The 18696-nt window shown below is 35.9% G+C and overlaps 1 protein-coding gene across 1 annotated transcript; it reads left to right on the plus strand.

Moving 5' to 3' along the window:
• The first annotated feature begins 343 nt into the window (after positions 1-343).
• On the plus strand, positions 344-15981 carry LOC593605 (ribosome biogenesis protein NOP53). The gene is made up of 13 exons (XM_030999369.1): positions 344-509; positions 5054-5124; positions 7432-7513; positions 7828-8042; positions 8506-8579; positions 9298-9393; positions 9989-10093; positions 10598-10765; positions 10971-11146; positions 11875-11941; positions 12940-13016; positions 13545-13598; positions 13974-15981. The coding sequence occupies exons 1-13, from the start codon at positions 352-354 to the stop codon at positions 13984-13986; spliced, it is 1356 nt and encodes a 451-aa protein (XP_030855229.1). The 5' UTR covers positions 344-351; the 3' UTR covers positions 13987-15981.
• Positions 15982-18696: the final 2715 nt, after the last annotated feature.

Consider the following 18696-nt stretch of genomic DNA (forward strand, 5'->3'; position numbering starts at 1 on the left):
TTACGGCAAACGGCAAATTACTTTTAGAAGAAATCATGAAATAGTCTTTCATTAATTGAACTATTAAAAATAAAGATTGATCTCAATTCAGAATGATACTTTTTTTAATGTGATGTAGATCTACACTGGAATAGGATAAAAAAAAAAAAAAAAATCACGTGCCACTGACTAGGGGGTTTCGCCCATATTATGTGGAGAAAAAATGATAATAATATTTGTCATCGTCTGCACCACACCCGGCGTACCATGAACCGATGAATATATTCATTGAGTAAATTATATCTCTTCGTACCGCGTATCGTAAGCTAAATAAGCTATATAATTACACGTACGTACAGTAGGCCTACGCACATGGAATTTGTCAAAATGGAGCAAAGCACGCAGTCACAACCGACAAAAAGGAAGAGGGCCGGAGTCGCAAAAAACAGGAAGAAGGCTTGGAGAAAGCACTCAAATATTAAAGATGTCGAAGATTTTATGGATGATCAACGGATGCAACTTCGAACTGGGTAAAAAGTTATATCGTAATATAAATCCGGGCGCTAATGCATATATCGCTCATTATCAGTCCCACACGTGTACAAATGTGTCAGGTTTTGTTTGGTGTCACTAAAGAAATCATATAGACTCTAGTCTAGGCCTAATCCAAAAAGATTCCATTGTACAATTTAGTTAGTAAATATATAAGTACATATATCAGTACAATATCTATTGTCTAGACTGTTTTACACAAGGTACCTAAATGTGATTCCATCATCACCATTGGGAGTCCTGAATTTAGAGTAAAGGAGCCCGTTTTCGGCCACTTAAATTAAGACAAAATCCTATTTTTAGGACCCTTTACTTCCTTTGTATTATCATTTTGTGTTCAAATCATGAAGCAAATATTATTATTATTTAAACAAAAAAAAGAATCCCAGAAAAAAATCACGAATTGCCATGACAATATTCATTTCAATTTTCACTGTTTTGGAGCCAGTTATCGGCCGAGCGTTTCAGTTTACGGCCGCATGTACAAAGTCAATAGGAAGCGCTCGCGCGCGCCGTGCGTTTCCGCGCTGATGTACAGCACAAGCGGGCGGAGCAGGTATCCCACGCCGGAGCTCCCTGGTGCTCGCCTGGCCGAAGACAGGCACAGCGGTGATCGGAAGTTGGAATCTGAATTAGACAGACATATCGTGTGTGCGTGGCAGGGTCCGCGTCCGGCTGCATTGATTTAATACATGCGATGAGATACTTTTGAGCTTGCGACTAACACAAAATCGGGCTCTAAATCAGAAAAATACTTGAAATAAAGCTGATTTTATGGTACCCATATTTCTTACATACACGCGTAAGATACTCGATTTTTCAGATTCGGGTAGCTGGACCGCCGATTACATCGCTAAAATGTGATATTTTAGGATATATTTTTCATTACAAATGTGGTTCTTCAGTGACACTGGCATGGTATGGTATGAGTGGGATATGTGTTATGCTATTATGCGATGTATTTTAGAGTGATTTTACCTTGCATCCAACCAATCGGCCGAAAACTGGAGCAAAACTGGAGTACTAGTTTTCGGCCTGGCGAGCTCCGGGGAGCTCCGGCGTGGGATATCTGCTCCGCCTGCTAGTGCTAAAAATCAGCGCGGAAACGCACGGCGCATGCGCGCGCTTCCTATTGACTTTGTACATGCGGCCGAAAACTGGTACGCTATGCTGAAAACTGACTCCGAAACAGTAAAAATTGAAATGAATATTGTCATGGCAATTCGTGATTTTTTTCTGGGATTCTTGTTTTGTTTAAATAATAATAATATTTGCTTCATGATTTGAACAAAAAATGATAATAAATAGGAAGTAAAGGGTCCTAAAAATAGGATTTTGTCTTAAGTGGCCGAAAACGGGCCCCTTTACTCTATGCGTGCGTTGATTGCGTAACTTAAAGGTGAAGACCAGTATTGGAAACGCCCCAATTTCAAAAAATGAAATGGAAGCTCTCATTACCAATCATGTGAAAGAATATGTTTTGACTAATACATGATGATAAAAAATTTGCCGGGAAACCGCCTACTAATTCATATATTTGGTAAATTTGTTTCTCTCATGGTCTGTGAGAGATATAGGGTAGTCTAATGCTGTAGCCGAACCGCCGAACCGAACGGAAGTTTGCCGAACATGGCACTTCCGAACCGAACCGAACCGAACCGAACGCAAAGGCTTGGTTCGGATGTTCGGCAGAAAAATGTAAACGTTTTTGCAAGCTAATAAACTTGTCATTTTGTACCTAATTTTCATGTCATGATTGCTCATTTTATATTTACTTTTTTCCCATTTTCCGCCTTTGTGATTTATGTCTATCCAGTGGTGGGCGCGACTTCACTGGCGCCATTTAAATCCCAAATCCTGACCACGCTACGTCGCGATCGCAAGCCATAAACAAGAATACATGTGCATGATCAAAACATGTTCAGCTCAAGCCCATTCAACAAAAAAATAATATTTTAACTGTAACAATATCGGACAAATTTTGCAATATAAATAATGAAATAAATATATATTATAGTATGGTATTTATTTATTAAGGAAAAATAGGGATTTTATATTTTTCCTATTGAAAATAAAAACTTATAAAAAACAGTTATTGACGAGCCTGATTTGCTATTCAAGATGGCATTTTTCATGACTCTAACATAAGCAATGATTAGACAACAACCGTCTCGGAAAATCTTTAAAAAATATCGACAAATTGAAAACATGATTCTTTTAAAATTGAAAATAAAACACGATTCAAGACGGAAATACGAATGTAAGTAGTACTTTTCTTCACAAATAATTACGTTTAAAGCAGTTTTTGAATGTGAAATTCGTGCTGGTCGTAAGCAGTGTGCAGAAGTCCTCCGTGCTGGTCGGGCCCGGCCGGCTAGCCGGCCCGCCCAGTGCCAACCACCGTGGCTATAACGCTGCTTGCTATTATATTACCGAACCCCGAACCAAACCAAGTTCGGGTGAAAAATTGCCGAACTCTGCCGAACCGAACCGAACACGAACATAGCGTCTGACTTACAGCACTAGGGTAGTCCCATATACATCTTTCTGTGTATAGTGCTTGTAACTTTACGAAGAATGGGCCAAATTTCTTATCATTTTGATGATTCCAGAACCTTGCAGATGCTAGATGCTAGATGATCAACCTTTTCTGATCGATTCCACAACGTTTCTTTCACAATGCAATCGCATGACCATAACTGGTCTTTACCTTTAAAAAGAATGCAGAAGCCAAGGCAAAGTTAGGAATTGGGGGATGGAAATGCTATCCGCTCACTTATCTTGTATGTGAATCCTGTTTTCGTAAACTGACGTGATTTATGTTACAAAACGTTGACCACTGATGTTAAATTTGCAATTGTCCATTTGATGCTAAATTTATAAAATTGGCTAAAGTAGGCAAATTCATGCAAAAAAATATATTCAAAAAATTGACTTGAAAACACATCAGACAATTAGTCTGAACCGAGTCAGGAGCAAATTTGAAGAAATTATATTTTTAAATGTTGTAAAACCAAAGATATAAGAAGAAAACTGACCAAGTATGTGTACTAAAAATCGTACATGTAAAATTGGTCGTAGACATTCGACAGCTGAAAATGACGCGCACGGTTGCGTTACGTGCGTTCTCGAATCCAAAATCATACCTCACACACACACTCTCGCCATACCGCGAATGGTCCGTCGTGGGGAGCTAGCCGGCTGAGAGTTTGCCCAGAGATCCAACGCACCTTTGGAGCTCCGCAGCGCGCCATTTTAGCGGGACTCGGAAAGGTTCCCGGTGGGAAGGCAGCGGCCTAGCTTTTTGCCCAAACAACGCTAGATCGGCTGCTGGCAACATGAAAATAACTACGATCGAGAACATCGTCGGTTTCTTAACTTTTCAGTGAGATAATTCTGAATTCTAATTGAGACTATATAATAAATTAAATCGACAAAGAAACCTCGGTAGAACTCTTATAACTATACAAATTAAAGCTTGTTTATTTCTTCATTTGACATTTTGTTTTCGACCATTTTTTCGTGCGCGATTCAATGCAAACTATGTATTACCAAACTTTCAACACGCAAGGAACGGGGAACACTCGCGGACCTCGTATCAAATTTGTTGCAATAAAAAATTTCAAGGGTGATTTTGAAGCAGTGAAGAATATTTGCGCTGCGATGCGCAGAAATATACTTGAAAGAAACTTAAAAAATCATACCTGAATTTTCAGAAAATCCTATTTGTATTAGCGAACCTAGATGTGACTTGTTTATAACTCAGATTTTATGAAGATTTTTTCCGTTTGGTGGTCATTTCTAGGCTAATATTTAAAAAGTTACTTCAGTAATGGGCCCGATGTTTCTCTTATCATACTCGCATGTTATTTCTACATAGATTAAACATAGGATGGTTAAGGGTAAGACCGGATAACATTATAAAAAAGATATATCCTTCCACCCTCCCATATTTAAGTTTTGGGCTGATTATTGCCGACCCACCGCAGCAAGGCCATTCAGATTTTCGTACGAGCGCGAAGCGCCCTCTAGTGCCCCATGAATGTGCCTAGCTAAAGCTAAATACCAGTTGTGGTCATGCGATTGCAATGTGGAAGAAACGTTCTGAAATCGATCAGAAAAGGTTGATTATCTAGCATAGATGTACTGCAAGGTTCTGGAATCATCAAAATGATAAGAAATTTGGCCAAGTCTTTATAAAGTAAGAAGCACTGTACACAGAAAGAGGTATATGGGACTACACACACGCGCATGACACATGCATTTCATATCTCTCAACAGGCAAGAGATACACTAATTTACCAAATATATCAGTTAGTAGGCGGTTTCCCGTCAAAATTTTTATCATCATGTAATATTCAAAACATATTCTTTCACATGATTGATATTAAATAAGAGCTTCCATTTCATTGTTTGAAATTGGGGCGTTTCCAATACTGGTCTTTATGTTTAATGCTTTTTCAATTTCTCTTTCCAATGATATTCTAACTGTTTCTTGGTCTCTTTTCTGTTCTTCTTTTAGTGGTCTGATATCAGAGAAACCAGATGAAAGTTTGTTCTTTGTTGACAATAAACATCCTCCACAAGATGAAGGTGAGTGTATTCAACTTATTTCACTTCATTTCAAGGTCTCCATGATCTGAAAGTTCATCATTTGAAAATTAGGTTAAATATTTGATGAGGTGTAATTATTATTCTTAATATATATATTTTGTTTACTCTAGAAGGGTTATGCTAGCGTACTCTCAGTCTTACAAACTAGTATTGCCCCTTTTCTAATTTACATGCAGTATACTAGAGTATATTTTTATGCCTCCGTTACGAAGTAGCCGGAGGCATTATGTTTTCGGGTTGTCCGTCCGTCCGTACGTCCGTACGTACGTACGTACGTACGTACGTCTGTACGTACGTACGTCCCGTTCTCGTGATCGCGTTATCTGAAGAACTGGTTGATGGATTCCTGCCAAACTTTGGTCATGTACGTATCTTGTAGAGCCGATGAACTGATTAGATTTTGGGGTTACGAGGTCAAAGGTCAAAGGTCACAGGGCTCATTATGTATGCAAAACAAGCTCGTGATCGCGTTATCTGAAGAACTGGTTGATGGATTCCTGCCAAACTTTGGTCATGTATGTATCTTGTAGAGCTGATGAACTGATTAGATTTTGGGGTCACGAGGTCAAAGGTCGAAGGTCACAGGGCTCATTATGTATGCAAAACGAGCTCGTGATCGCGTTATCTGAAGAACTGGTTGATGGATTCCTGCCAAACTTTGGTCATGTATGTATCTTGTAGAGCCGATGAACTGATTAGATTTTGGGGTCACGAGGTCAAAGGTCAAAGGTCACAGGGCTCATTATGTATGCAAAACGAGCTCGTGATCGCGTTATCTGAAGAACCGATTGATGGATTGCTGCCAAACTTAGGTCATGTATGTTACTTGCAAAGCCGAAAAACTGATTAGATTTTGAGGTCACGAGGTCAAAGATCAAAGGCCACAGGGCTCATTATGTATGCAAAACGAGCTTGTGATCGCGTTATCTGAAGAACCGATTGATGGATTGCTGCCAAACTTAGGTCATGTATGTTACTTGCAGAGCCGATGAACTGATTAGATGTAGGGGTCACAAGGTCAAAGGTCAAAGGCCACAGGGCACATTATGTATGCAAAAACAGCTCGTGATCGCGTTATCTCAAGAACCGATTGATGGATTCCTGCCAACTTAGGTCATGTATGTTTCTTGCAGAGCCAATGAACTGAGTAGATTCTTGGTTCATAAGGTCAAAGGTCATGGGCTCATTATGTATGCAAAAATAGCTTGTAATCACAATATTCTGAGAACCTGTTAATGGATTACAATTGAACTTGAATTCGAAAAATTTCTTCTGTTTTGGTTTGTAAAATTGCTCTATGACGGAGGCATCATTTTCGACTGCGCGCAGTGAAAGTTCCATCTAGTTAATATAGATCTAGAGTAAAGGAAGGGGTAATCGACCAGCTTCAGTTTTCGGCCGATTGGTTGGATGCATGATAAAATCCCTTTAAAATACATTGCATAATAGCATAACACATATCCCACACATACTATACCATGCCAGTGTCACTGAAGAACCACATTTGCAATGAAAAATATATCCTAAAATATCACATTTTAGCGATGAAATCGGCGGTCCCGCTACCCGAATCTGAAAAATCGAGTATATTACGCGTGTCTGTAAAAAATATGGGTACCATAAAATGAGCTTTTTAAAGTATTTTTCAGATTTAGAGCCCGATTTTGTGCTAGTCGCAAGCTCAAAAGTATTTCATCGCATGTATTAAATCAATGCAGCCGGACACCACAACGCACACACGATATCTCTGTCTAATTCAGATTCCAATTTCCGATCACCACAGTACTAGTTTTCGGCCTGGCGAGCTCCGGGGAGCTCCGGCGTCGGATACCTGCTCCGCCCGCTAGTGCTATAGTTCAGCGTGGAAACGCACGGCACGCGTGCGCGCTTCCTATTGACTTTGTACATGCGGCCGAAAACTGGTTCGCTATTCCGATAATTGCCTCCGCAACAGTAAAAATTGAAATGAATATTGTCATGGCAATTCGTGATTTTTCTCTGGGATTCTTTTTTTGTTTGAATAATAATAATATTTGCTCCATGAATTGAACAAGAAATGATAATAAATAGGAAGTAAAGGTTCCAAAAAATAGGATTTTGTCTGAAGTGGCCGAAAACCCCCTCCTTTACTCTAGTGTAAATTCAACTTTTTATTTTTTGTTGGTAAGTTTTTTAATTTGTATCTGACGAGATCTGACAAGACTAAAGTCTATTGTTTTCATAAAAAGGAAATGTTTGTAATGCTTTCATGTATGAATAGTATTTGTCTTTAATTTTTTCTCTAAGGCGAGTCTAAGAAGAATCTTGAGAAGCCTCTTAAGATCGATAGGAAGTTGATGCCAGACCCTAGGATACCAGTGGCTAGAATGTAAGTATGAAGAGATCTCATTCTGGGCATTTTCATTGTTTTTATAGAGACATATATCTTGAATACAAGCAATACAAAGTGGATTTATCAATAGTATCATAACCTCCAACTCATGCATTTTTAATAATAAGCTATAAAAGATAATGAAGACTAATTTAAATTTCATTTAATATAAACAATGGTCTGTTTTAGAATGGAATTATCATGTTTGTTTTAAAGCATTGAGTATTATTTTTATTCTTGACTCTAATGAAAATCATACGTCAAGATGAATTATATCTTTTTTCAACACTATTCTAAATTCTACATCATAGATCAAGGACACCAAAGTCTTCAGAGAGACCGAAGCGCAAGAGTAAGCTCGTTCAAAGACTAGAAGAAGAGGGTAAATGGGGGCCATCATCAACAGTCAAGAGAAGAAAACTGACAGCAGCTTTGAGAGACAGTGATAAAGCAGAGAAAGACAAAGATGATGATCAGAAGAGGAGAGAATGTGGTAGAGCGGTATATGATCTCTGGGGAGCTCCAGGTATGTTTTCATTGCTTGATTAAGTGAGATTTGATGTCAGTCAGGAATATGAGTTCACACTCAATGTTACATATTCCAAATTCTAATTAGGAATAGATAATGATTGTAATAGGAATAATAATTTATAAAGATACTTATGATATGTGCACTACATTTACTCATGTTTAAAAGCACACAATATATATATATCTTATCCTGATTTTTCATTTCCAAATGGTCTCCGAGATGTAAGTTCACAATATGTAGCAGTTTAAATAAAACTCAGATGTATTATTTCAACTGATAACAGGAAACAGAGATTGATTTCCCTCTTAATTATTAATGGACTGTTGCTAAGTTTCAACTCCTATAGTAAGCACTATACATGTTGACAGTACTTATTTCTTTGTTTATATTTTGAAAATGCAGAACGTTGTGTGAATGAGATTACAGTTATTACTTTACCATCTGTGTTTGATTCCAGTGCCTGCTAAGACGAAGACAGAAGGAACACCGAATGAACACTATCTCAGGGTCACTAAGAAGACGAGGAAACAGGTTGGTTTAACCTACTGAAAAATGTTACCATTCTTCTTCTTGTCCTTTCCGCAATCGCTGTGTTTAAATATATACCACCATATTAATTACCATTCATTCACACTATCATTTGTTCATCTTAGGCTAGTTCATCTGTCCACTCATCTATCAATTTAGTCTCCCCTCTGTGAATGCTTGTCATTTATCTGTCGGTTATTTCATTTTCCTATTATTTATTTAGTATCCATTCCTGACTTTTCCAGTATCTATTTAATGAATTCTTCCATCTATCCAATCATTCATAAATCAACTCACTCTTCCATCCATTTATCCATTTATAATCAACTCACTCATCCATCCATCTATAGTTCATACATCTATAGTTTTATACTCATACATCCATTTATCCACTCAACCACAAAGTCATCTAGTTTATCTATTTACTCATACAGTTTTAAAATCATATTATCATTGTATTTCTGATTGAAAGATGTACCTTTCTACTTTTTCTGTGTACCAGTACTTAGCAATATCTTGCCAAATTTATTCTGCATCGTTCATGATGTCAGCTATATATTTATAAATATTGAAGATTTACGTAAGTTGATACCACACAGTGCATCATCATTCGTTATTTTGATTCTGTGAATTTATATTAAAACTAGCCCAATTCATAACGGTAAGATCTAGAGTTTTGGTTATATTTTAATTTATTTTTGTTTTGTTTGTGCTACATCAGGTACCAAAGACATACTACAATAAGACTTCATGTTTCAATGCAGTAGAAGTTGTGTCAGGAGGAGCATCCTATAACCCAACCTTTGAAGATCATCAGGTATGTTTCTCTCTTCTTCCAATCGGCTCTGCCATTATAAGCTTATATCTATCCTAAAACCTGAAGCCCGTAACCCAAATTTTAAGTGCATTGATCTCTTAAATGTGTCCATTACTGGATGAATATTATCACACGAGGAGATGCTTGATGCTTGTATCCAGTTTGTGTAAATATCCTATTTGTATGCTGAGCTGAATGTGGCTTCTTCCCGTGTATAAGTCAGGTGTATATTGGTCAGGTGATACACCCAATTCACTTAGTTTATTACCTCATTGTAGGTAGCATAACTTAGGCCATGCCATTGACATTGATGTTTGGTATAAAGCCGTTTGATGTTTTCATCATGAAGAAAATAGCAAAATTTCCCTCATGTCTCACAATGTCATGTCAGTGCTTACTGCAGGGCGTAAATGCACTAAAATTTATTAAAATGTTCAGCTATTTATTTTTCAATCAATTATCTTTTATTTGGAAGCAAGTTTTATTAATCGGGGATCTGCATTTGTTTAATGATGGTTGTACATTTCTACAGTCAACCACTTTAGGTTTAGGTAAGTGGAAAGATATTATAATTTGTCTAACTTGATTTCTATAGGAACTGATCCAGAAGGCCATTCAAGTGGAGCTGGATATGGACAAGAAAGAAGAGAAACTCAACAGATGGCATCGCTTTGCTAAAGTTAGCAGAGCAGAGATGGAGGTAATTCTATTTACAGAATTCACAAGTCTTAATGATAATAATGACATTAATAATCTAGATTGATATACCTAGTGCTTCGATACAGGCACGATGTCAATAAGCAGCTTACAGGTATATTATAGAAACAAAAGATAATCGTTGTCGGAATTGTAATAATGGAATAATAACTCTTGTGACCATATTGTAAACAAATATGAGACAACGTTATTTTCATTTGTGGTATTAAACAAACTTGTCTTTAGTACCGTAGAGCACGCATAAGATATGAAGCCTTGAAGTAAGAATCTTAATGTGATGAAATCAGTCATGAAAACTAAAGCTGCATTTGATTGGATGCTAAACATGTGGTTATCACGAAATAATGTGGGATCATAATCCCAATCATCCTCGTATTTGTATAAGTCTTAAGTGTATTAGTATTCTACCCTTATAAAGTGATACATTTGTTCTTTTAACATTTTGTTGTGTGATACCCTAAGCTTCTTTCTTACTTTGTCATGACAGAGAACTAGTATGGCAGAAATGACTGAAGGATTGTTTGAAGATGGACACAATCCAGAAGAGGAAGCTAAAGATGATGGAGATGATGATGTGTTGCCTAGTGCTCCTGTTGTTGCAGAGAGGAGGAAAACAAGAAAACAGAGAAACAAAGAGAAGCAAATCAGTCAACAGGTAAAATCTAAGAATAAGTATACCATGTTATTGTTTATATTGTATAATAAAGAGGAATTCTTCTTTCACTGTTCATTCATATAATGTTCTCAACTATTAGTTTATTAATTTATTTATTTATTAATATTCATTTCTGTAAAATGAAAAGGTCAGAGCATTGACATCAGTATTGCATGTTTCATACTGAATTTTATCTCTCCATCAGACGAAGAAAGCCCATGCAGAGAAAGCTGAAAAGATTCGTCTGCATGAGGTGTATCGTCTGAGATCATTGAAGAGAGAAATCAAGGAGAAAGAGGAGAAGATAGCTACTAAGATCAAGCAGAAGAAGGCTAAAGCACAGGAGGATGAAGGCAAAACTAAGCGACTTGGACGCTACAAGTATCCTTTTCTGAACTACCATTATCAATGTTCAGTGAAATATACCAGTATTTTACTGAATTGGTTATACAGTGTATATTCTTTTCAAAATAAATCATCAGTTATCCCTAATACAAATGCATGATGTAACATTGGTCATGGTTTGGGCCTTTTCTTTATGAGATAAAGGCTGTTTTAAAAACTCAAATACTGTCAGATAATTTTTGGATTCTTGAAAGCTTATTTATTTTTTAATTTGGATAATATAGTGGTTTGATATTGCACATTTCTACAGGATTTCAAGATATGTACCATTACTTTCCATTCTTTATGGGTCTTTTATTTGATATGTCTAATGGTTTATTTCCAGGTATACATTTCTGTAGAAACACACCACAATTCAATTATAACTAGTCATCTCCAGGATTGGTCCAGGTAGGATTGCCTACTCAGCTCTTTAGAATGTTTCTGTTAGTGCTAGCATTTAAGGTCACATAACACAGTGCATTATTGTGTACAGTACCCATTTTCCAGTCATCCAGTGTCCACTGTAAGTCTGTTAATGGTGCGAATAAACAATCATTGTGTTTTTGTATTAACAGACTGATTACATTCTGATTGGGATTACTCTCCAAGTCTATAGACAATCAATTACTTTCCAGGCCTGTAGAAACACACTGATTGACAGTGTCTCTTTCTCTAAAACCTACACGTTTCCTTGGCTATTGTTCTTGACTGATTTGACTCAGATATGAAGAGCTTCCTATACCAGTAAAGCTTTCAGAGCATCTTGTTGGGAACCTTAGACGACTCAAGGTAAGACTGATCAAGACATCCATCTTGTAGTACCGGAGGAAAATATTAGGATATGATAAGATCAAGTACTCTGCATTATTATATGAGACGATTAAATGTTATCATTTTAAATTAAATGTTTAATTCAAGCTTGTATTGTATACTACATTCATTGCATAGCTTAATATTAATAAAGTTTAAAGGAATTTTCAAAAGCTCATTGAAGAGTATATCTTCTTGTAGCTTTGGTAGAATAATGACTGTTGTTGTCTTGTGCTGCTTGGCCATCATTATTTGTTCTTTCATGTGTTCAATCTATGATTATCAAAGTCTATCTAGCCTATAGACATATTTATTTACTCCAGCATACAATTATAAATTGTTGACAAAGTCAGTGGAAAAACAATTGAGACATACAATTATATAATATGGACTGACCTTGAGGGAGATACAACATATATTTCCCAAACTAGACTCATATTGCCTCGAGTCAAAGACGAGGGCAAAATAGGTCTTGTGAGGGCAATATATGTGGTATCTCCCAAAAGTTAAGCCAGTCAGTATTATTATTGTTATCCAAATCAGACATTTAGAGCAAATACATGAATCAACCATGACAATCTCACATAGAAATGTCAAACCAGCACTGTGCATCCAGTACTTGAATTTGTTGTTGATACACTGGAAACAGTGTACCATTTGATGTGATTATTACGTCACACTAGAGCGCGCGCAAAGTGTGCAGGTTCTCATACGCATAATAGATGCGCAATGAAAATGACAAAGTACGGCGCGGTGAATATGAGACTTTATTTCCTGTTTTTTAACACGTAAAGCTCATAGGCTTTATCATGAAAGGTGAATATGGTCCTATATTCACTGATTAGCCCTTTTGAGGATTACAAACAAGTGTAATATGATTTTGTAAAACCACTGCTCAGATGTCTGATACGGGTAATAATATGATATATCAAGAACCTGTGTGGTAACTTTCTTTTTGTTTATTGTTTCCATTGCAGCCTGAGGGAAGTCTGATTGTGGATCGATTCAACAATCTTCAGAAGAGAAACATGATAGAACCAAGGATATGGAAAAAGTAAGTCAATGATGCATGCAGCATTTCATGCTATGATTAAACATTATTCCCATGTGTAATGGACTGTAAGGTAATCTAGCAAACAGCAACTCAGTGAGTTTTATTTTTATTTTCAAATGATATGATTTGAAGTAAACCTAATTACCATTTTCAGTGTATTTCTAACTGATGGGTAATGAATAAAAAAAGATACACAGAAGATTCAGTTGGATATGTCTCATAACATAAAAATTAGCAAAACAAAATGCAATAATTTTTTAACACATTTCAAAAAATGTATTCACAATAAAACTGCCTTCTTTTTCACTTGAAAATGTTATGCCGTACTATTTTTGTGAAATATATTACATGTTTTTCCACAAATGTTGGCAATGAACACTTTGGTACTGAAAGTGTTATCTGAAATAATGGGATAACAAAAGCAGGAGTAAGGACTTAACTACAGGTTTATATGTTCATGCTTTTTATAAGCTCTAGCTCTTGGTTGATTAACCTTTTCTGTTATATTTTTATTTCTTCATTTAACAGAGGCATGAAACCCAAGATGAAGGAGTACGAGAAAAAGACTTTCAAGGAAATCAAGTGAGTGTCAAGTCAATACTCAGTGGTGGAATTAAGAGTTTTAATTGAATAATTTTTTTATAAATGAATATTACTGCGGCGTTGATCCACCTTTTACACTAATCACTGATTATCCATTGATTATGAATCGTCATTCAAACCTTCAGCATGGATTAAGCTAGGTTTACCTCTTTTTTTTGTTAGTATTTAAAAAGAGGGTAGAAATTTATATTATGTATTGTCTATGTCAACACAAAACTCATTGCCAGACCAAAGTAAAATAACGGATAAGTGTTTGGACTAAAATAATTACAAAATCAATTTCAGCATAGAACAGTTGCCTCAAGTTTGACTTTTTGACTAAATTTGCATATGTTTGTATATATTTGCTTCTAGGTTAGCAGAATGAACCAGCCCTATTCTCTCAACTGCAGAGAACACAATCTGTACTGAGTTTACCTCCAGCTTCACACCACCCATACGATTGTCATCATTGTCATGTTTAATAGGATCAATACTTTGCAGTTTGGTCTGTTCATCTGTAGTGGACACTAAGAAGATCCCATCTCGAGATCTTGAAACAATTTCTGACCGATATAGTATTAATCCTTGTTCCTGGTACAGATCACTTGAATATGGCAATGCAACTTTTGTGAGGAGTTGAATTGTGTCAAAGCATATATTCTCTGCTTTACTTCGAAGCAACTTTAATATCAAGGATACATTTCACTGTAAACGAGCCATCCTTCTATAGAATACAAATTTCTCAATGTCAGAGAAATCATGGTTATGATTTATTTTTTATTTTTTTATTTTTTTTATTTCATGAATAACAAGGTACTTGTTTTATTTAGTAGAACCGGTATGTTGTTCAAGGGTAAGTTTTAAGCAATTAGAAACATGATGTTTTTACACTCTTATAACCTCTACTGTGCAGTTTAGTGCAATTCTCTACAAAAGGTTGGATTTTAATTGAGGTAATTCTTGTAAGACTTTATATCATGATGATGGACATGCTTGTCAGTGTGTGAATACTGCTTCTTGTGGTGTACACAACTAAACCATGAATATCATTCCTTGTCTCCCGAGATGTCTTTGTAGAAGTTTTTTTTTTTAAAAGCTTTCTAATTATGAAGTATTAAAATGTCAAATCAGCAGGGCCTCTGATTTCAAACATACTATAAGTTGTTTTGATAGCATTATCCTTTATACCACTGCTGCATTGAGTGAAATGTGCCGAATTCTGTAATTAAGTGGGAAGACAATGTAAGTACGACTTTTTTTTAAATAGTGCCTAAATAATGCAATATTTATGATAAAAGAGAAGAATCTAAAAACGAACCAAACAAGTTCATTTATAATTAAATCCTTTCTTCACTTTGTCTGACTGTCTGTGGAGATTTTACAGTGCAGTAACACTGCCCTCTACAGAATAGGCATAGACATTGTATATTTTCATGTATCTAATATAAGCATATGATTTGGTTTTGATACACTATTCATTTTTCTAAGGCTCATTCTCAAGATATTGTAGGCTTAGCATTTAAAAGGTTTTTTAATATTTTTTTTTTTTATTCATTTCAATCTTCTTGTTGTCATTTCATGTAATATGTTGATGTACATGCATCATACAAGTCAGTTGGTTCAATGGTTACTGCTTCTAGTTTCCATGTGATGATTGTCCCTTCAGTATTCTTTATATTTCATGTTGTCTTTTAACTACCAAATCTACTGATTGGCACAGTTGATATTCAAGCATTTATTTCTTAATTCTATAGCGCCTTGTGAATAATATTCCTATATGTGATAATTCGCTTCTTGGGCTAAGATTCAAATCTACCATTTATCAAATTATGCACCAGTAATGTGTGATATTTAACCACAATATCATATAAAATAATTTGAAATCAGAGAACAATCTTCAACTTTCCAACACAATAAATGACATGAGGACAAGATAGTGGAGAAGATTATTTGAAGACCTGTGTATAACTGTCCTATCCTGTGTATTATTGTTGAGTATATCCTATTCCTGTAGTGGTTCCCATCTAAACTCCCGACTTGTGAGAAGATAAAAACCATTTAAGGACTGTGAAGTGAAGATGCTGATACACTGTATTACCAGTATATAAGATAAAGTCATTGCTAAATGTTCATACAAGCCTAGGGGGCCTTGAATCCAGTCAGGAGCTGGTACTAAACTGCTTTAGTACACATGCCTCATCTATCCTTCATTTAGTATTTGACATCTTATTGTTTGTCAATGTTAATAATGTATGCATGCATTATTATTAATGTGCATGGTATAATACCCTTATTATACAATTACCCTCATTATACAATTGCGTATCTGAGAATTACTGTGTATAGTAAACTTATTAAACAAAAACACACATTACATTTATGACTTGAGTATGTGCATTTCTGTGTAGAAAGTGCTAGGTAATTTTAATGTTTTGGTAACTACATCGATGAGAGAGAGAGAGAGAGAGAGAGAGCGGGCGGGAGAAAGAGAGAGGGTGGGGGAGAGAGAGAGAGAGAGAGAGAGAAGGAGGGAGAGAGAGAAAGAGGGAGGGAGTGGTATAAAGGCAGTGCTGGTGTTCGTCAAGGTCATGGGTTTCCTGATTTTCTAATTATTTTTTTTCTTCGAATTACTCTGCACCGAATCATTCTTCTTCAGTTAACTTAGAAAGCAAAGGAGTGGAAAACAGAGCTATGTGTTATCTCTCCGACATGACAAGGTTTTCTCTATTTAAAAAATAAAAAGAGAAAATTTAGAAATGTTCCATTACTTCTACATTTACCCACACTGTGTACTACTTTAAGGAAGACATGTGTGTATGATAATAATTGGCAAATATCCCCGCAAGGTCGACGCTATAACAATATGAAAATAAAATTGAAACATATTAAAAGAACTGTACGGAATTCCGAGTTCAGCACGACTTGATCCTGGGTATCAATTAAATAGAATATATCCAATGTAGCTTCTATTATTGATAAAGGAGCTGTCACGGGATAAAGTCCATCTGGTCCTGAATTTTGCGTAAGATTTGAAAGATAAATATATGTACAGTATAGTTATTGTTACTTATAAGAAAGGATATTATCCAAACCATTATTGACTGTGGGATGCGGTCAGTAAATCAACACGCACATCATACATCTATTATGAGTGAGTTGGTTTGATGAAAGACTGAAAAGCTTGTACAGCAAAGAAAAGAAAGACTGAAGAAAAAACGTTGGTCAAAATCTCATCTATGTATAGTTACAAAGTAACTGTTTACCAGAAATATCACCACATATTTGCCCGATAAACATTGAACATGCATAATTTTATTAACTGTTGTTACAATGTGGTTAATCATTACAATATATATGACTACACTCGGTCAAGTAACGATACGTTGGGTTTTATCGTAATAGCTTGCAGGAAATTCCAGGTATTGAAATTAAAATTTATTTTCTACTACGTATACGCATAAATTATCAATAATTTATACGTATAATGCTTTGAGTACATCTAGGTCTTCATTTGAGAGAAAAAACGGTTTCCATCATCAATGTAATCATTTTCCTTGGAAATGCTGTATAGTCACTTGACTTTTATTTGTCCATAATCATTATTTCAACATTATTGTTGTTTTAATTAACACCATATTGTCATCATTACAAGCAAGGCAATATCACTTACTTTCTCTATTTCTCTCATTCTCTCTCTCCATATCTTTATCTTCTTTGTCGTTCTTCGTCGTCATTGTATTGTGTCGCTTTTGTCGTTTTTTCTTTCTCTCTTTTTTCTCACTAGCCTTCTCTCTCCCTCTCTCCCTCTCTCTCTCTCTCTCTCTCTGTCTTTTCCTAGCACACTTTCTTCATTTACCTCATTTACCAAAATAATTTGTAATGTTAAGTGTGCATGCACACTGTCTTCGTCTTTTTCCTCCTTCATATTACTAAAACCCATTCGTTAGTGGCCTCATTTCGTCTTCATCAGAATGCTAAGGAAAGTAAAAGGAATAGATAAAATCTTAATTATCTTTTGTTTTAATCGCATGAAGTAAAAAATTGCAAGCTTGCAAATGGACCACAACTTGTAATGTTTTCCCATAGATTGGTTTGATTAGTATTATACTTGGAGGCATACAATCTTAATGACAAAACACCTGCCAACCAAAGAAACGTGAAAGGCCGATCAAACTCTTGATACAAGTTCAAACTAATGGATGTTTTGTTTTTCAAGGCTATAAAAAGTAGTACGCTTAAATATTTGTACAGATCAAGACACTGTTTCTCGTCTCCCCCTCAAATTCCTTCCTGTCTTGTTGAAGATGTCCATCCCGTAAATTGGAATATTGCCCATGGAGGAATAGTAGATTAAGTAAGACAGCGGCTCGGCCTTCGGGCCACAGTGGCGGGTAGATGATGGTGTATAGCCGGAGAGCTCTCCGACTGAGACACTTCGTAATGTGCGTTTCACAGTGAGAGGCTATGATCGTAGAGATAAGTGAACTAAAGTGCATGTTAGAGATTGGTGTGAAGAGTTGAGATGGTTGGACGAGTATGGCTCGAAGAGACAGGAAGAATAGATAGAAATAATATTTGACAGGTGATTGAGCTAATAATAGATAACAGAGAGTCGATTAGAACGCTAAGCTGATAATCGAAACTGCGATTGCAGAAATGTATGCAATATAAAAATTGTCTAGAAAGGCATATACACTTTGAATGAGATAATTATGAATCAAGCAGGTAAATAGTAAATCGAATAGTTAATTACAATTCGTAATAATATTTAATAAGTTAGAAGATATGATAATAATGAAGACTATTCTCTGTTAACGGGGCCTCCTGCATCTACTGCTGCTACTATTCAATTCATTTCAGTAATATCTTGCTCGGCTGGGTAAGATATTGGAAAATGAGACGAGAGAAAAAGTAGGAGAGGGAAATGGAAAATGAGAGGGGAAAAAAACGAAGAAACTTTAAAAAAAAAGAAAGACAAAAGGGGCTAGGCAGGAATATGAGACGACCAATTAAGATAAGAAGCTAATTGTTTCCAATGCAGTATAGTAGTATACGATGAAGAGAGTCAAGTACATTAAATCAGTTATCACTGATG

Source organism: Strongylocentrotus purpuratus, unplaced genomic scaffold, assembly GCF_000002235.5.
Source record: "Strongylocentrotus purpuratus isolate Spur 01 unplaced genomic scaffold, Spur_5.0 spur5_scaffold_5, whole genome shotgun sequence".
NCBI lineage: Eukaryota > Metazoa > Echinodermata > Echinoidea > Camarodonta > Strongylocentrotidae > Strongylocentrotus > Strongylocentrotus purpuratus.